At 41.7% G+C, this 20,740-nt stretch overlaps 1 protein-coding gene across 17 annotated transcripts in view; it reads right to left on the bottom strand.

The window, feature by feature from the left end:
• The window catches only part of KLHL3 (kelch like family member 3), a 551,388-nt gene that overhangs the window by 467,491 nt on the left and 63,157 nt on the right, over nt 1-20,740 (bottom strand). For all 17 annotated transcript variants that reach the window (XM_036281814.1, XM_036281822.1, XM_036281821.1 and 14 more), the window contains one exon: nt 11,370-11,479. In XM_036281814.1, the coding sequence (XP_036137707.1) occupies nt 11,370-11,479 (110 nt within the window). The remainder of the gene's footprint in view (nt 1-11,369; nt 11,480-20,740) is intronic.

Raw genomic sequence — 20,740 nt, 5'->3', positions numbered from 1 at the left:
ATCTTTCTACCTATAAGCTTTCCAAAACCCTACTCTCGTTCTCCAAGGTTTAGCTCAAATATTTCCTTTTTTATTAGTGCTTCCCCACACAACAATCTGGAATAAAACACTCCAGGGTGCTTTCCTGGAACTTTTATTACAGGCAACTACTTCTCTCGGCCACATATTATAGACACATGTTTTGGGTCTGTCTGTCCACCAGACTCTTAAATAGTAATGACTAAGTGTCACTCACCTCTGTCTCCCCACTGGAGTGGGCATGCACTAATAAATAAAGAGCTGGGGTCTGGGAGACAGACACAATCAACTTCAATCCATGGAGCTACCTACTGTCAATATGCCTTAGTTTCCCTTCTTCTGCAAAATTGAGACAATAAACTCTGTCTTGAGTTATAACAATTAGAAGCGATGTGTGAAAAACAATACGTTGGCAAAAGAAGTCAGCACAAAAACATACATACACCAGTATTCCATTTGTATAAAGTTCAAAAACTGGCAAAACTAACCTATGAGATGTCAAAATAGTAGTTATGCTTCTTGAGGTGGGGGAAGTGACTGGAAGGGAGTTCTAAGGTTCTGTTTCTAGATCTGGGAGCAAGTTATGTGGGTGTTGTACTTTGTAAAAAGTTGAGCTGTGCACTTTTTATTTGCTCATGTCTCTGAACTTACTTCAATACAAACACCACATTTTTTTTTTTTTTTAATCATCCTCACCCAAGGACATTTTTTCATTTTTTGTTTAGGTAGAGTGGGAGGGAGAGAGAGGAAGAGAGAGAGAGAGAAACATCGATGTGAAAGGGACACATCGAGTGGTCGCCACCCACACAACCAACCAGGGCCGGGGACAAACTGCAACCGAGGTACGTGCCCTTAGCGGGAACTGAACCCGGGTCTCTCCGGACCGCAGGCCGATGCTCTAACCGCTGAGCCAAACCGGCCAGGGCACAAACACCACATTTTTTAAATTTATTTATTTTTCATTTATCTTAACTATTGAAAATATTACAGATGTCTCCCTTTTATTCCTCCATTGACCCTGTCCACCCTGCTCCAGCCACCCCCCCACAGGCTTTCATTGCACTACTGTCTGTGTCCATGGGTTATATGCATACATGCATATAAATTCTTTGGTTAATCTCCTCCAGCCACTCCCTTACTCTGAGATTCGTCAGTCTGTTCCATGTTTCCATGTCTCTGGATCTATTCTGTTTGTCAGTTTATTTTGTTCATTAGATCCCTCATATAAGTGAGATCATGTGATACTTGTCTTTCTCTGACTGGCTTATTTCACTTAGCATAATACTCCCCATGCTGTCCCAAAGGGTAAGATTTTCTTCTTTTCTACAGCTGCATAGTATTCCATTGTGTAAATGTACCACAGCATTTTTATCCACTCATTTACTGATGGGCACTTGGGCTCTTTCCAGATCTTAGCTATTTTAAATAAATATGTTGCTATGAACATGGGGGTGCATATATTCTTTCTGAATGATGTTTCAGGCTTCTTAGGACAGATTCCTAGAAGGGGATCACTGGGTCAAATGGCAGTTTCATTTTAAATTTTTGAGAAAATTCCATACTGTTTTCTATAGTGATTGCATCAGTCTGCATTCCCACCAGCAGTATACTAGAGTCCCCTTTTCTCCACATCCTTACCAATACTTGTTGTTTGTTGATTTGTTGATGGCAGCCATTCTGGCAAGTGTGACCGGATACCTCATTGTCATTTTAATTTGCATCTCTCTGATGATTAGTGACTTTGAGCATTTTTTCATATGTCTCTTGACTATCTGCATATCCTCTTTGGAGAATATCTAGTTTGGTCTTTTGCCCATTTTTTAATTGGATTCTTTGTCTTCCTTTCATTAAGTTCTATGAGTTCTTTATATATGTTAGAAATTAACCCCTTATCAGATGTATCATTAGCAAATATGTTCTCCCATACAGTGGGATCCCTTTTCATTTTGTTGATGGTTTCTTTTGCAGTGCAGAAGCTTTTTAGTTTGACATAGTCCCATTTGTTTATTTTTTTTCCTTTGTCTCTCTTGCCTTAGGTGATGTATTGGTGAAAGTTCCGCTATGCAAGATGTCTGACATTTTGCTGCCTATGGTTTCTTCTAGAATTTCTATAGTTTCACAACTTACATTTAAGTCTTCTATCTATTTTGAGTTTATTCTTGTGTATGGTGTAAGTTGGTGGTCTACTTTCATTTATTTGCATGTACCTGTCCAATTTTCCCAAAACCATTCATTGAAGAGATTGTCTTTACTTCATTGTATGCTCTTGCCTCTTTTGTTGAATATTAACTGAGTGTAATGGCTTGGGTCGATTTCTGGGTTCTCTGTTCTGTCCCACTGATCTCTATACCTGTTCATGTGCCAGTACCAAGCTGTTTTTATTATAATGGCCTTGCAGTATAACTAGATATCCAGTATTGTGGTCCCTCCTACTTTGTTCTTCTTTCTCAAGAGTGCTGTGGCTATTCAGGGTCTGTTTTGGTTCCATATAAAATTTGCAAAGTATTTGTTCTAGATCCTTGAAATATGCTGTTGGTATTTTAATAAGGATTGCATTGAATCTATAGATTGCTTTGGGTAGTATGAAAATTTTAATTATATTAATTCTACCAATCCATGGACATGATATATGCTTCTACTTGTTTGTATCTTCCTCTATTTCTTTTTTCAATGTCCTGTAGTTTTCCTTATACAGGTCTTTTACCACCTTGGTTAAGTTTATTCCTAGGTACCTTAATTTTTTGTTGTTGTTGCAATGGTAAATGGGGTTGTTTTTTAGTTTCTCTTTCTGAGAGTTCATTATTGGTGTATAAAAATGCCATCAATTTCTGGATGTCAATGTTGTATCCTGTTACTTTGCCTAATTCATTTAATAAATCTAGTATAATTTTAGTGGAGTCTTTAAGGTTTTCTATGTACAATGTCATGTCATCTGTGAATAATGACAGTTTCACTTCCTGCTTCCCAATTTGGATGCCTTTTATTTTTTCTTCTTGTCTGATCACTGTAACTAAGACTTCCAGTATTATGTTGAATAAGAGTGGTGAAAGTAGACATCCATGGCTTGTTCCTGTTCTTAAGGGAAACACTTTGTTTTTGTGCCTTGAGTATGATGTTGGTTGTAGGTTTGCCTGCTTTTATTTCATTTCCATTTGCATGGAAATTTTTTTCCGACCTGTGTTTTTGGGGTTTTTTTCCTTCATCCTGTGTGATTCTATTCTTCTGAGATGGGTCTCTTGTATATATAGCTCATGTTTTCTTATATATTCACTACTCTGTGTCTTTTGATTGGAGCATTTAATTGATTTACATTTGAGGTTATTATTGATAGGTACTTATTTATTGCTATTTTTATTTTTTATACCTATGTATGTATATATATATATATATATATATATATATATATATATATTTCTTATTATTGTTACAGCAGTCTCTTTAACATTTCTTATAATGCTGTTTTGGTGGTAATAAACTCCTTTAGCCTTATTCTGTCTGGGAAGCTCTTTACTTCACCTTCTATTTTGAATGATAGCCTTATCAGATACAGTAGTCTTGGTTTCAGATCTTTGCTTTTCATTACCTTGAATATATCATGACATTCCCTTCTGGCCTGTAGTGTTTCTGTTGAGAAATAGGAGCTCCTCCATAGGTAACAAATTGTTTTTCTCTTGCTGCCTTTAAGATTCTCTCTTACAGACAAAATTACAAAAATGTCTGTAATTTTTGGCATTTTAATTATGTGTCTTGGCTTGGGCCACTTTGGGTTTCTTGCTCGGGACTCTCTGTGCTTCCTGAACTTTTGTGATTTTTTTTTACTTCACCAGGTTAGGGATGTTTTCTGCCATTATTTTTTCAAACAGGTTCTCTTTCCCTTGCTCACTTCCATCTCCTTCTGGTACTCCTATAATGCAAATATTGTTATATTTCATGTTGTCCCTTAAACTATCCTCCTGTTTTTAATTGTTTATTCTTTTTCGTTCCCTGATTGAATGACTTTTCCTACTCTGTCTTCAATTTACTGATCCAATCCTCAGCTTCCTCTATCTGCTGTTTATTCCTTCTAGTGCATTCTTTATTTTTGCTATGTCATTCTTCATTTCTGACTGGGTGTTTTTCATAGTTTCTATATCTTTTTTCATGCTGCTGAGCATCCTCATAACCATTACTCTAAACTCTATATCTGATAAATTGCTTATATCTGTTTCATTTAGCTCATCTTCTGGAGAATTCTCTGATTCTTTCATTTAGGAGTTGTTGCTTTGTCTCCTCATTTTGGCTGCCTTTTGGGGTTTGTTTCTATGTATTATGTAGATCTGCTACAACTCCCAGTCTTGGTAGAGTGGCCTTATATAGTAGTTGACCTGTGAGACCCAGTGGTTCAGTCTCCCTGATCACAGGCCCAGGTGCTCTACTAATGTCCCTTGTGTGCATTGTGTGGGCCCTCCTATTTTAACTGTATCTTGATTGCTACTGGCCCTTTTGTGCATGGGCTCAACCCTCAGGCTAGCCGACAGTGAGGCTCAACCCCCAACACAGCATGCAGACTGCTGTGCAGGTGCTTATCACATAAAGCAGAATATGCCTCAGCAAGGTTTGGAGCTTACCAATATCACCCTATGGTTATACTTCTTGTGAAGTTTATTGGATCCTACTCTGCTGTTGTCTGAAGCTGGCCACTGGGTTTATTGGTTTTGGGCCTCTTTGGTGGGTCTCTGGCGTAGGCCAAGGCTAGATGTTGTATGTGACTAGCCCTGAGTACCCTGTTTGGAGCTATCAGCAATCCACACCTTGTGGCTCCCTCTGCTGCAGTCAGGCATGTGTAGAAAGAACTGAGTTGCACACCAAGGTCTGCTTTTACTAGCCCTAGGCCCAAAACAGGTCAGAAAAAGACTCAAAGCACTCAGAGATCCATCTCTGCCTGCTGGCTATTAGTCTCAATCACTTAATAAGCCTCAGATTATAGTCTTCAGCAGGACATAAGCACTACAGGGTACAGCAAGAGGGATTCCAATGGGGGGGGTGAGGGGGACTATTGCTTTCCTCCAAGCTAAAACTGCACAGATGGGAAAGCTCTGCCTGAGAAAGATGGTTTTGCAGCACATGGAAATGACTCAGCACAGGAATCCTGGCAGCTGTCCTCTCAGCTCTCTCTCCAGAGCCACCAACACCAGCTCTCCTTACACAGTTCTGGTCCACTCTGCCCTCTCTCTACCAGAGCCCAAGGTGAATGACTACAAACAAAATTTAGTGTGTTGGCCCTTTAAGCGAATGCCTGTGTTTCTAGCCATCTCTCCCTGCTGGAGAGAACTCCCAGTGCTTTTCAAAGCCCAATGTTATGTGGTCACCTTTCCTGGTTCTCTTAGTCTGGGCTGGGGAGCCCAGCTTGGGGTTTAGACCCCAGACTTCTCAGGGAAACCCCCCACAGCTGAGATATCCTCCAGAACTTCAGCTGCTGCATTAGAGTCCAGCCAGCCCTCTCGTGCCTCTGCACTTCATACCAGTCTCAATGTGGCCTCCTCTTTACATCCTTGGTTATAAAGGTTCTCTCCATCTAGTCTTCAGTTGCTTATTCAGGATAATTTTTCTACATTCTAGTTGTAATTCCAGTTTAGTCCTGGGAGGTCAGTGTAGCTTCCACTTAATCCATAGCCATCTTCAACCACTCAATACAATCAAGTCACATATGAAAAGCTCACAGCTAACACTTAATGGTGAAAAACTGAAAATGCCACATTTTTTTAAATGATGTGTGAAATGTACCTGGAGAACAGTGGGCAGTCAAAATAGCTTTTTGGTCATAGTGTGTGGTATTCCACTCCTAGGTGCTTATTGAATTACACTCTCCAAAGGAGAACAGTAAAAAGAGTAATGCTGAGGTAGGGCCCCCCACAGATCATTGTTTGCAGGCTGAGAAGTTGAAAACTCTAATGCTGACCTCAGAGAAAGGCAAGACTGCCAATTTCTCAGCCTAGGACTAAGGTATACCTGCTTAGTTATAGAATAACACCTAGGCAGCAAGTCTGCAAGCCCAGTCTACTGGCAGAGGAACTCAAGCCTGTATCCCACACCTACTGCTGGCTGGTGAGGCTAGGAATTCAGACAGGAGGAATGCAACATTAATTATTCTCAGAGACAGGGCCCAATCCCTTCCAGGAGATAAGATATCAGAATTTTGTCCCTGATTACTGTTTTAGGAGGTATCACACAGAGAAACTAACCTATAGTTCTCATTATAATACAAACTTGACACTTATCTAACTTTTCAAGAGAACAAAACAATTTCTTCCTGACCTGTATTTCAAATGTGGGCCATTTCCCCATTAGTATTCACTCTGAAAACCTTAATAGTATTTCATAATACATGGAATTTTTGAGGGTAGCAACATATGTATCAGCTAAGAAAGCAAAGATTCACACAAGTCCAGTAACCAGCAATTCAGTGGCAAAACTGAACTAGAACTCAGAAGTCATCTCTCCAATCCTTGGACTAAGTTTGTCCCAGAAGGTTGTTTACCCTGCCCCTGGGTCATAGAGGCTGTCCATGGTGAAAGTCTCAAAGGGGAATAGAAGAAACAGGCTTTCTGTTCACAGGCTTAGTTCTGGCCTAGCGACACACTCCATGCAGAAGAATCAAGTGACTGGAAGGTGCTTGTTCCTCGATCTTCCCACTGTCTTGGAGTGGGGGTGGAGGGAGAAGGTCCTATCCAAAGAACTAATGATTTTGTGACTCCTACCAGATCCTTTCGTCCTCTCTCAAATAATAAAATGTTTAAAACAAAAACTACATGAAGGAAAAAAAAGATAAATAAGGGCAAAGATCCATGCCCTCCTCTAACCTCTAGTTCCTATATTTTTCCTTATTATCTGGGAAAATATTAAAATTATTCCCATAACTTCAGCTGGCTCAGGGAAGAGTCCAGCCTCAATCAGCTTCTTTGTTCTCTCATAAAATGTCTGCTCAGATCTCTGGGGGCTCTGTGTCAGGCACTGTGAGTGACACAAAGAAGGCAAAGGTACCCTTACAGCCCTCAAAGAATATGAGTACAGCAGAGGATATAAGGCATAGGCAAAAATAAGTGATGATGGAAGAAGAACAGTATCTGAGCCATGGGAAAAGCCCAAACAGGGCTGAGGGTACTGGGTACACTGGGGACCAAGAGGCCACTACCCCTCTCTGCCCCTGCTAGGCACCAAGCTCCAGGTCACACAACCACCCAGATCAATATGGGCTCTGTGAAGAGCTTCCCCTTGAGAAAAGCCCCACTCAACAGTTAGTAGTAGTAGTAGCAGTACTACTAATAGTACTAATAGCAGTAATAATCACATCTTATAATAATGAACACTTCCTATGTGCTAAGCATTTTTTATGTATTATCTGATTTGATCCTCAAAAAAACTCTATAAGATGTGTATATTATTATTCTCCTTTTATAGATGAGGAAACTGAGACTTAAAGAGGTTTTTCATTCATTCATTCAACAAATATTTTGTGTGTGTGTGTATACCATGAACCCAATACCACTTTAGCAGTTACCTTAAGATTGACAAAATCCATGACTATATTCGGTGCATACATTTTGGTGGTAGGTAAATAACTTGCCCAAGGTCACTCAGCTTGTCAAAGAAGTAGAGCCAGGATTTAAATTCAGCCACTCTAAATATAAAACCTATACCTTCAAACTCCCAATGAGCAAACTGCCTGGGCTCAGCCATTGTCATTTCTAACCATCATCAATACTAAAATATCACATTTCCTCTATTTTAAGATGTATATTTTTTCACATTTTAATATCTGAAATGTGGCTTCATAAGGAAACCTGTATGCTATAGACAAGAGGTAAATAATGATATAGTTAATATTGTTGTTTAAGTGTGGATTTAGTTGAATATGGGTTATATGATTACTCAGCTGGGTTTTGTGCAAATGTTAACATTAAATGCAACTGAATTTTAGCTTAAATTAAGATCCCTGATCTTACTTCAAATACACTCCAATCAGTTCCCTATAATGTAATGTTGAAAGAAAAAGCTATTGTGCATGCTAGAAATTGCCTATGATATGCAATGGAATTAAAGGGAGTAGAAATCACCAAATCTCCTGAAACAGATTACAGAATTTTCAAAGCCTAAAAGGCTAGCATCCAAATGATGAACATCTAATTGTCAGAGGTTCCAGACATTTAACTTCCAGCAACATGTGCTTAATTAAGGGGAAATAAAACTATGGGTTTCACCAAAGAGAAAATGTAGGCCAAATCCCACTAAACTTTGATAAGCCTCAAAATTGTACTGCCAACCTTAAAAGTACCAAAGGGATCAAGATCACGAGTATTCTACTTTCTGAAAAGCGGCACATAATTCTGAAGTTACACAAAACTTCTGAGAACCAAATATGATACACAACTTCATTAATGTGAAAAATTCCTATACTCCAAACACTGATTATACAGTACAAGTAACTCATATGCAAGCATATGAATAAATAAATAGTCACTATCGACAATTTTCAAGGGTGTAGATTTAATGCCATGCTTCTTTGTTCCTGGAAATAGGCAATTAATTTCATGGTTTATTTTACCATTATGAATAGTGCTTCAAAATTATGGTAATCACAATGACAAATTCAATTTATTGAGCACCTGCCACACACTATATTTACTGTTTTATACCCATTATGTCTAATCCTCATGACAACTCTATAAGGGAGGTACTCTTAGTATTCCCATTTTACATGTAAGAAAACTAAGGTTCAAACAGATCAGTGACTTTTCAAGGTCATACAGTCAGTATCTGCCTGAGTCCAAAGTCCAAGTTGCCTGTCCCAGCTAGCAGCCCTGCTCCACCCTTGCCCTGGCACAGTAAGTCCTTACCTGAAGAAAACTTACTATGACCCCAGAGCAGGATTAGCCAGCATGAATTCAAGATAGCAGGGTTCCCCTTCTCAACCCAAATACCTCCAAGTTGATCCAAATCCTGCTGTATTATGACAGCTTCCATTTTTTCAAACTACACTTTGAAAACATGCTCAAGCAGGCCCAAACTGACCAACTGCCCCAACATTCACATAGCCAATCAATTAATTAGTTCAGTCTGTGCCAATTTAGTAGCACAAGCCAGACAGACATTAAACAGGCTTGGCAAGAAGAGAGGGAGTTCACTCTGTAGCTGAGGCTGGGGCAGGAAGGAGCCTTTGGCCTGGCCAGAGGCATTATTTTCCCCAGAGGTGCTGTTTCACACCAGTTAGTGGAAGCAGAGGCCTCCCTGAGCCTAAAGAAGAGTATAGATTATTGTGCCAGCCACCTTCTCTGAAGTTTCAAGGCAGCTCACAGTTCAATAAACAACTGGTTTTCTTCTTAATTAAACTTCTGCAGGACAACAGGCAGGGGCTTGTGAATTTTACCTCATTTTTTGGACACATGCTTCTGGACTCAGTCTTATCTCCAACGTAAAATCCTTTTCAAGGGCTTCTCCTTAAATATTCCCTCAGGCAAAGACCTCAAGTTTGGACACTAGGAGTGAACTAGGACAATTCAAGAAACATGTATTGAACATCTCTGAAGCTACAGAGATCAATAAAAAGTGGCCCCTGCCATCAAGGAACTCACAGCTCAGGGAAGGAAGACAGACAGGGTCAGAGCTAACTACAATGAAAAACAACAACGTGAGTGGCATTTTGGAACACAGAATACAAAGGGCTTAATTTCAGATACAAGATCAATAATAAACTCAACTAACACTGATTGAACACCTACTAGGTCCCAGATATGATACCAGGCATTTTACAAACCTTATCCTATTTAATTTCCACATATGCCCTATGGAATACATTCTATTAGTATCTTCACTTTATAGATAAGGAAACAGATAGAGAAGCAAAGTATCTTACCCAAGGTCACACAAGTAATTTGTAAATACTAGAGATGAGATTTGGAGCCAGCTGGCCAACACCAAAGCTTATGTTATTTTCAGTGCAAAAGACTACATTTCCTGGTAGTAGAAGAATCTGAACTGGTTTGGAATTTAACCAGTGAAAGATGGACCGGGAGATACTCCAATCAGAGGGTCAGTGAGAGGGAAGGCCTAGAAGTAGGAAAGATGAGCAGTCACAGGTCAGATAGAGCAGTGGGCAGAAGTCAAGCTCCCAGCAAAAAGGAAGTGGTTGGTCAGTAAGTAAGGAGATTGGGTGTCAAGAGCCCTGAGTTTAGTTCTTGCACAGATACTGACTGTGTGACTTTCAGCAGTTCCTGTCCCTCTCTGGGCTTCAGTTTCATCATCAGAGAATTCCAAACCCCTGTTGGTATAGATGTTCCCAAAAGGTCTGCTCTGGCATAAATGCTCAATGATACTCATAAGAGGCCATGTGGGACAGTAAGTGAAATAAGCCAGTCAGAGAAAGACAAGTATCACATGATCTCACTTATTTGTGGAATCTAATGAACAAAAATAACTGACAAACAGAAAAGATCCAGAAGGCCCTGGCCAGTTTGGCTCAGCAGTTACAGCGTTGGCCTACGGTGCAGAGAGACCTAGGTTCAGTTCCCGCTAAGGGCGCGTACCTCGGTTGCAGTTTGTCCCCAGCCCAGGTTGGTCGTGCGGGTGGCAGCCACTCGATGTGTTTCTTTCACGTCGATGTTTCTCTCTCTCTCTCTCCCTCCCACTCTATCTGAGCAAAAAAATGGAAAAGTGTCCTTCGGTGAGAATAAAAATTTTAAAAAAAAGATCCAGAAGCATGGAAGCAGGGAACAGACTGACAAACCTCAGAGGAAGGGGGGGGGGCAGGAAGAGATACACTAAAGAAGTTATTTGCATATATGCACAACCTTTGGACATAGACAATAGTGCAGTGAAGGTAGAGGGCAGAAGCAGGGAGCAGTGGGGGTCAATTGGGGGTAAAAAAAAGGACGGACATCTACTTTCAACAATAAAGATAAATTTTCCAAAAAGCCAGGTGACAGGAAGCCACCAGCTCTGCAGTGACCAAGTGACCTTGGATAAGCCAATTAACTCCTGAGTCTCACTTTGCCTCATCTGTAATGTGGGGACCACAGCAATGCCTGCTTCACAGGGCTGTGGTGAAGGCTCGGGGAAATGAAGAACATAAAGTGTTTAGCAAAGTGCTTGGCAAACTATAAATGTTCAGTAAATGAAGGCAGCTCTGTCACCACCATCATCACCACCATTATTTCTTCTTTAAAGGATCCAAAAAGTGAAATTAGTGGTCAAGGATCAGAAGGCCTGTCTTTTCTTTTCTTCAAAGAGACAAAAAAATAAGCTCTCAGAAAAGGTCTTCCTAAACCTCAAGTCCGTCCCACATGAGACTCCTGTTTCACCAAGGGGCCACATCATACCTTCTCTTCTGAAGAAACAGTCAGCTTGTCACTGGATATCAAGCTGCACACCTGGTCCAGACTTAGGCTAAGAAATTCTTCCCCCAGCATCACCTCTGGAAAGTGCTGCTCTGTTCCAAAAAAAAAAAAAAGGCAGAAGTTCAGAAAACAAAGTTATAAAACACTCCTGCCCTTCCATGAACCAAGGCCATAACAATATGTGGGATTCAGAGTGGAGTCCTAGAGGCTTTGGGGGGAGGTGGGGGAGCAGAGGGTGAGACAGAGGCAGAGAGAAAGACAACACATCCTGGTTGGAGGGAAACTAGCCTTTTAATTCAGCAGCAAAAGCATCCCCGTGTGATCCTCTGTCCTGAACATCAACACATGAAAATGGGGCAGAGAGATACGAGGATATTTTTTTCCATACTCCATGAGATTAATATTGGTGTTACAGAAAAGCCTCACTGGGACCTGCCTACTTAACTGAGCTCATTTCCCGTCAAGGCGCAAGGTGGCAGAGTTGCAGACAGCGCCCCCTTGCAACCCAGCCAAACAAAAGTGGGTCAGAACTGCTGTGTGGCTGGAAGTCTCTGGGGTTCTGGTAGAAAAATTAACATTAGAAGGCTGGCAGAAGGTCTCATCCTTTCTTGTCCAAAGTCAAGTCTACTATAGTGAGTCTCTGGTTCACAAGGATGCTCAACTGAACATCCATTCCAGTGTGGTGGCAACAGTGGGCCCTACCACCACTGGGAGCAAACCACGACAGCCATCCTGTGGAGGCTGTTAAAATGGAGGGAAATTTGGGGACAGCTAAAACAAGATGGGCTTAAGATCCACACAGGGAAAGGCCAGGGACAACTCCTACCCTGACACTTGCCCAGGCCATCATCTTTCTACTGCAGAGGCAGTGAAATGTCAGTGAAAGAGCATGCATTTCAGAAAGAAGGAACCTAGATTCAAATCCTGGCCTTGCCATATACAAATTGTGTCCTTGAGCCCTGGCCAGTTTGGCTCAGCAGTTAGAGCATCGGCCAAGAGACCAGAGTGTCCTGGGTTTGGTTCCCGCTAGGGGCATGTACGTCGGTTGCAGTTGTCCCCAGCCCCTGTTGGGGTCGTGTGGGTAGCAACCAGTCAATGTGTCTCTCTCACATCGATGTTTCTCTCTCTCTCTCTCTCTCTCTCTCTCTCTCTCTCTCTCTCCCCTTCCCTCTCTCCCTTCCGCTCTATTTGAAAATGAATGCAAAAATGTCCTCAGGTGAGGATAAAAAAAAATTGTGTACTTGAGCCAATGGCATCACCTCCCTAGGCCTCACTATCCTCATCTGTGAAATGAGGATAAAACCACTTGTCTTGTCTCCCACCCGTGCTCTGGTGGGAAAGGAATTGTGAAAGTGTTTTGCAAGCTATGCAAAGGTGAACTGGCCTAAGGGCTGACAGTTTCAGGTGCAGCAGGTCCTGAAGATGACAGGATCCTTTGTCATTTGGCAAAGTCCTTACTCCTTTTTCAGTTCTCTCACAACCCTGCACCATCACCTTAAGAGACAAAGAGAGGGGGCAAAGAGAAAAACTTCCCTTCCCCCTTGTCGTCTGAAGAAACAGGACTAAGCCCCCAATGTTGGGAGGCTAGAGTCCTCTTTCTGTTAGCAACACTCAAGAAACAACAAGATGGGGGGGGGGGGACAGGAAAAGGATGCTCTGACCAACTCCATTTCCTGGGAAATAGGAGTTCCCCAGGAGACTGTTCTCAAGTAAGCCCTCTTCCCAGCTGCTTCCCGGAAAGAACCCAATCTGCTCCCAGAAATACACCTCTGTAAGAATCGGCTTGTACCTTTAACACTTTTTGTTGGTTTTCTGGGGGACTTTTTATTTGTTTTGCTTTGTTCTTAATATATTAAGGGAGAATGTAGTGAAAAGCTTTGGCTAAGAGTCAGAAGACCTGGGTTCAAGTCCTAGCTCCACCTCTTACAGTCACTTCTTTCCCAGCTTTGGCTTCATCCATAGAACGGGACCATAATACCTGACCTAGGTCTCAAAGTTGTTTTGAAGTTGGAAGACAATAATATTGGTCCATTTTTTAATCTTTAAGAAATTCTTTAGAAATGAAAGATGAATATTATCAGCCCATGTTTCCTGCTTCTCAAAGTCCAGTTCGGTGGGTAGCACAGCTCTCTAACAGAGAAGCAGTTCCTTTGGGACCAGCCTGTGAACTTCAAAGGTCTTAGAAACTCAGTTTAATTACACTGAGTACAGAAAACTTTCTAGGGATATAGGTTATTTAATTTCTTAAGGCTGCAGTTTTCTCATCTATTAAATGAAGCTAATAGTAGTACCTAGCTCATAAAGGTGTGTGGACATTAAATAAGCAAATATAGGTAACTCACATTTACTGAGACCACTGCAAGTGCTCAATAACTATTAGGGTATGATGTGCCAAATGCAGTGTTTCTTCAAAAATAAAGAAAGAAGAACCTTATAAGAGGGATTAAGACAAGACACCAATAATTCCACCCCAAAGTCCACAGGGCCATGACTAGAGGAGGAAATCCAAATACAAATAACAGAATAGAAGCAGGAAAATGCAGAGCATGTCTAGAGAGCAGCAATAGATCAGTCTAGCTGGGCCTAAAGGCATTGTCTTTACTCATATAACAAATGTTTACTATACACCCACTACGCATGGGAAGCTGTGCCAGGCTCCAGGAGACACAAGAGACAGGCAGGCAAGACTAGATCTAGAGGGATAGGTGGGCTGTCCAGGGGTCATAGTGTCTTGTAACCATGGGCCAGTCCCTTGAAGGGAAACTCTCCAGTAATAAATTCTAACTTTCCTTATCTTTGTGCTTCTTTTTCCTTAAAGAGAAGTATAAACAGAGGAGAAAAAATAGACTAAGAGTCCTAATTAGCCAGGCTTTTAAGTAACAAATACTGTTTTAAGTTCCAAGTTTTGATTAATGAAACATAATGTGTCTGCTACTGTCCATTTGGATGAGAAATTATAGAGAAGCAGAGAAACACCAGATAACTTCAAGTTCTTTCCCTACCAAGCAACACAAGCATACTTCTGATGCTGAAAGCATGACAAAACTTGCATGGTACATTCCCATGAAAGGACTTGCTCTAAGGGTAGAGTTGGGTCTTTCAAGGAAGCAGGCCTGAAGAAAGTTGAGGGCGTTTCCTAATAGTAGCTAACACTGTGCTGTGCACTTCACGTGTATCATGTCACTTCTCCCAAAAGCCCCAGAGAAGTGAATATCACCACCCTCATTTTACAGATGGAGAAACAGAAGCTCTAAAAGTTATTTAGTCACGTGCTTAGAATCACACAAAAATAAGCGGTTGGGCCAGGTTTTGGAACCAAGGCTGTCTGATGACAGTAACAAACATTCTGATGACTATCTTAGTCCCCAAGATAATAAGAACGTGTCCCAAGCAAGCCATTGGGGTAAAATTCAATATAGACATCATTGTACCCTAAGAATCTCTCTTAGGGGTGCTTCAGAGAGACAAAAAGAATAAATCGAATGACCTTTTGTTTAAAAAATAACTTAGAATAGTGGTGTTCTAAACATTTGGCATCGGTCCTAGGTTAAAATCTCAGATATACCCCTGAACTGAGATCTTCCCCTAATGTCCCTGCCAGGCTAGATGAAGTATACTAGTCTATGTTCTCAAAGCCCTCAAAACAGGAAATAAAAATTATCATAGTCCTAATCAAACTGTTTTATCATCGGAGTTCCTTCTCTCACACTGGGACTGTGAGCCCAGCCGGACAAGGTCTGTCTTGTTTGAACTTGAACCCTCAGTGTCTGACACAACTGTAAATACTGAGCTCTACATGTTCACTGTGCTTTCTTCCATTCTTCAGAACTGCCTAGGGCTCAGGAAACCTCCTAAATTAATCCCAAGTCCACGCCTCCTTCCTGATTTGATAAAATAAATGTAAACTTTTGATCAGGTTCATCTAAACTGCTAGTCCAGAACAAATGGAACTGAAAACCCATCTATGACTTCTTTGACCTGCAGAAATTAAATGAACCCCAGTATCCCTGTGACCCCAGGGAAAAGGTATGAGGGCTCTGAATTAGACCACTTGTGGTATACCCCTCAAGAAAGATGGACTAACACAGGTAAACACGCAAATAGAATCAAGACAGTTTAGCAAAGTAAAAAAATAGAACCAAACTGCTTTAAATCTTTTTCACCTGCCCCCTATTGCCTTCTTACTGGAGGGCAGAGGTAAGCTTTCTTGAATCAATATTTGGCGCTCAGGGTGCACAGTTTCCCTGCTCCAGGGAGAAGGCTCAGCTCCCACAGGGAAGTAACAGACCTACCTTGACCTCTTCCCACACAGGTCATGACCACTACCCCTCAGACTCTAAATATTAGTACCTCCACCCTCCCTGGGTATGGTGGGATATGAGCTCTCTTTCCATGCTAACTTAATTTCAAAAACATGTATGTGGCCCCTCCTTCCTCTATAACATGCGTGCATACACGGAGAGAGAGAGAGCAAAGGGCTGTATCAAAACTGCCTAGATATCCGTGTTACTGATTCAACACCAGAATTCCCTATTTCCCAGAGAATGGGAGGAATAAGGGAAGCTCCCTAAAATCCCAACAAGGAGACCATTTAACAACAAAAACTACCTGTGTCTGCTCTATGGCTTTATTTGCCACCTTCAAGTTAGAAGCAGAAAATCAGGGGGAGGCAGGAGTGAGGCAACCACTACAGAGAGAGACCTGTATTGGCCTGGTGGGTGTGAAAATAAGTAGTGGGCTCGGGGCACAGGCTCTGGGTTCAGATGCCTCATCATGAACCTTGCATTGCCACTTGCAATCTATGTGACCTTAGGCAAGTTACTAAACATTTCTGGAGTTTCCATTTCTTCCTCTATACATTGGGAAAGTAATAACTACCTCTTATAGTTGTGTGACCAATAGGAAGTAATGCCTATGAAGTGTACAGCACCAGGCCTGGAGCCCAGCAACTGTTCAGAAATGGTAGAAACTCCTACTATTATCGTCATCATTATTATTATTTCATGATGCCAAGTTGAAGGCAGCAATTCCATAAGACACCTTCACTGAGTCAGAGGTCTGCATTTTTTAAATGTTTTGTTAAAGTTTGCTGCCTTTAGTTTATTCACTTTATTCCATGATCTCAGAAGACTCAATCAATCGAGAAAAAGCCATTTCTCTCCACAAACACGTTAAATCCGATGGCTTTTCCATCCCATGGCTGGAAGGTTTCAGTTCAGCTTTAGCGGACTGATGTAAACAACACGTCCAAAGAATTTTAATTGCCATTTCATTAATGGGGTCTCATTAACATCCCTCCCAACCAGCTCAGCTGATGGCCCAGTGCATGGTTGTCCAATTACCAAACAACAAAGTCCCCATAAACCTGCCCTGGCCTCTGAGATTAAAGATTAAGCTGTCCCTAGAAACATTAATGAGGTATAAACAGCTGTGCAAAACACAGGGTCCCTTTCCCAGCTACTAGCTACCTAGGAGGACTCTGACACCACCAGCTGGGGATAAGAGTCTGGGTAGTCAGCTTCTAAATATGGGACCCACCCTCCCCCACCTGAGAATAACGTATCACAGCAAAAAAAAATGTGGCCCCTCTTGAGGGTGCTTAGTCTTGGGGGGGCATAGTCTTGAGGGGGAATAGTCTTGAGGGGGAAACTGGACCCAGCAGAAGCAAGAGGGACTGCCAGAGCAGGAAAAGACAGGGCCATTCTAAACAGGAAGCCAAACAAGCAGCTGGATGAAGAGAGGAGGTACTCCAGCCCCTCAGAGACTCACTGTGTCTGCCTCTCAGTGCCTTCACCAGGGAACTGAAGACTTTTCAGAAGGAAAGAGCTGACTTCAAAAATGGTTGCAATTTTTTAGAGGGCAATTTGGCAAAATCTATCAAAATTTTTAAATGCATACTCTCTTTGAGCTACCTTATGCTACTAAGATGGTATCCCACAGGTACAATCTTACTCTTACTTACATATCAGCAATATACTCCAGAAAATTATGTAGAAAAATTCTCACTCAACATTTTATATAAAATAAAAAACAAGTAACATTAGTGCCCATTAATCAAGAACTGGACTAAATAAATTATAGTTCATCCATATTATATAATAGATAATAAGTATTAAATATAACCAAACACAGGGTCTGGAAAGAATTCCAAAATTTTGTTTTAAGTCAAAAAAAAGTACGAGTACAGAACATTTCTATTTGGCTAAGTTAAAAGACATTATAAATATATATCTGGAATACCCAAGATAGTACCTTGCCCCCTTCAGAGAAAGGGCCTAAGAGAAGACTGACTCTGCATTTTATACCTTTGTGTACTGTCTGAATTTTTGTATTATGGGTAAAAGTTGAACTTTACTGAATACATTCTCTAAAGTTTTAAAATAATGGTATAGCAATGTATCTGTTAACATGGAAGGATGTTCAGAATATACGGCTAGGGTTTTTTTAAGCTGGAAAACATACACATGCAATGAAAAGGACTGGGAAAGCTATACACAAAGGTGCTGCTTATGGTTCTCTCTGAGTAGGGTTGTGGTGCTTTTCCTGCTCTTTCTGTAATAATTATGAGTGATTTTATATTAGACAGCAATAACAATAGCAATAATAATTATAAGAGCAAAAGGAAAAGGAACAGAATTCAGAGGCAAAACTGGGGGCTATGGACAAGTGAGGACAGAAGCCAGCTGGCCAGACACTAGGCAAGGTGGGAAAGGAGGATATACCTGCCTGTGCATCTGGATACAGAGAAACCAAAATCAGAAGCTCTGGAAATGGTCCTCTCCCTCAAACTGCATGCTTCCCACAGCAACAGCAGTGGTGATGACCCAAGGACACCCCTCTCTCTGCCAGGACCCAGCTCTGAGGCCCTTTTACTGCAGATGATGAGGCTGGCAGGCTGGCTCCAGAGCATAACCTTGAGTGGTGTCTACTTCTGCAGGAGGCTCGCCTCCCTGTCCTGCCAATCCCCAAACCATCCTAAAAACAGGGCAGGATGTGTTACCCCCATCATAGAGAGGAGAAAACAGGGATAGGGGGTCACTCAGCTCCAGTGCTGGCTGGTCTGACCCCTACTTCTGATCTGGAGGGTCTCCATGTACTGTAGTTGGTTGGTTTAAAACACCCTCTAATGAGAGGCACGAGGCCAGGGAAGCCTGTGACCACAAGGGCCAACATTGCCTTGCTTACGTGACCTAGTGTGTACCTACACCTCCACACTTCCAGTGGGACGAGGCAGCAGCTCTGTCTCAAGAGGCAGTGATGGCAGAGAGTGCCAGATTCCATCTCAAGTCGGGAAGTAAGACCAAAGAAACAAAGCAGGCCCACATCAGTGGGTGGATGTAAACCCACTTGAAAGGATTAACAAAGATAATGATTTTATACTTCCTTCTCTAAACACTGTACAATTTACCTTCACACTGCTTCTTCTAATATCTTTTCACCATGATCTTACCACCTTTGCATTTCCATGACTTCCCTGCTGTGGGCTGCAAAAAAAGCTGTGACCAGGAGATGGTCACAGGCTCCATGAAAGGCCTGTATGACAGGGAAGAAGCTCTCAGCCTGAAGTAGCACTGACGGAGTCAAGGAAAATAGGAGAACTCACACATGAAGTGAGGGGGCAGCCTCCCAACAGGGAAGAGAAGACATCCACGTCTCGCTTCCCCACACTAAGATGACTAAACAGCCCATGTCTAGCAGAGACAGCTGGTCATCTGTCTACACTGTCTGGTTGTTGGCATATGACTATGTGGCACAGGCTTCCAGGCTCACACTCCCAATGGAAAATGCCAGCTCTAGCCACTTACCAATTCCTCACTTACCAATTCACAGGGCTGCCTCATGTCCAAATAGGGCCTGGGAGTCATAGTATGTAGTAGTTATAATCACTGGTTCTGGAGTCAATACTGCCTGGGCTTGAATCCTGATTCTGTCTTTACCAACTGTGTGACTTTAACAAAAAACTTCACCTCTCTGTGCCTTGTTTTCCTTAGCTGTTGTACACATGAAATGAGGCGACACACATAAAATGCTTACCAAAGCATGTGATGCAAAGTGAGAGCTCAGTAAATACTAGCTAAAACTAATTCAGCAGGATTTCTGCACGCATACATGTGTGCACACATACACCCACAATACTGGCAGGTCCCAATCATTGTGACAACATCAGAACCAGAAAGCACCACCACAACAGTGTGCTCCCAAATGCATCCTCCCCACTTTCCTACAGGTGAGTCTCACCATCAGACAATGAAAGGGGCAAAGGGAGAAAACACAGATTTTGAAAGTGGGGAAAAGCCAGGCCAGAAGAACCTAGGAGCTTTTGTTAAAGGTGGGGGTTCAACTGCAGGTCAGAAGGAAGTGGAAGGAAGTATACAAAGTAAAGAAAAGCAAGGGTCTGAATCCAGCAAGGCTATCGTTCAAAATTGAAGGTGAGCCCTTGCCAGTTTGGCTCAGTGGTTAGAGCATCAGCATGCAGACCAGAGAGGCCCGGGTTCACTTCCCACTATGGGCATATACCTTTGTTGCAGTTTGTCTCCGGCCCTGGTTAGGGTCATGTGGGTGGCAACCACTCGATGTGTCTCTCTTAGGTCAATGTTTCTCTCTCGCTCTCTTCCTCCCCCTCTCCCTCCCGCTCTATCTGAAAATAAATGCAAAAATGTCCTCAGGTGAGGATAAAAAAAACAAAATAAAAAAAAAATTGAAGGTGAAATAAAGATCTTCACAGACACACACACACAAAAAAAAAAATGCTAAAGGAATTTACTACCACCAAGCCAGCACTGCAAGAAATGCTAAAGGGACTGTTGTAAGAAGAAGAAGAAGAAATAGAGAGAGAGGGGAACACAGGCATAAAGAATAAAAACGGTGCCTGGTCAGTGTGGTTCAGTGGATTAAGCATTGTCCCATGGACTGAAAGGTCCCAGTTCAATTTCCAGTCAGGGCACATAATCAGGTGTCAGTCTCATTCCCCAGTAGGGGATGTGCAGAAAGCAGCCAATCGATGTTTCTCTCTCATATCAATGTTTCTATTTCTCTCTCCCTTCTTCTCTCTCTAAAAAAAAAAAAAATCAATAAAAACATTTTAAAAAGAATAAAAATGGCAATAAGTACCTATCAATAATAACCTTAAATGTAAATGACTTAAAGACTCCAATCAAAAGTCATAGCTGACTGGATAAGAAAACATGACCCATATATATGCTGTCTAAAAAAAACCCACCTCAGAACAAAAGACTCACACAGGATGAAAATGAAGGGCCGGAAAATAAATTTCCAGGCAAATGGAAACAAACAAACCAAAAACCTGGTGTATAAATACTCATATCTGATAACATAGACTTCAAAATGAAGGT

Source organism: Molossus molossus, unplaced genomic scaffold (genome assembly GCF_014108415.1).
Source record: "Molossus molossus isolate mMolMol1 unplaced genomic scaffold, mMolMol1.p scaffold_m16_p_4, whole genome shotgun sequence".
In the NCBI taxonomy this organism is placed as follows: domain Eukaryota; kingdom Metazoa; phylum Chordata; class Mammalia; order Chiroptera; family Molossidae; genus Molossus; species Molossus molossus.
Note: the sequence above shows the minus strand (reverse complement) of the source record. Positions and strands in the feature narration are given on the sequence as shown.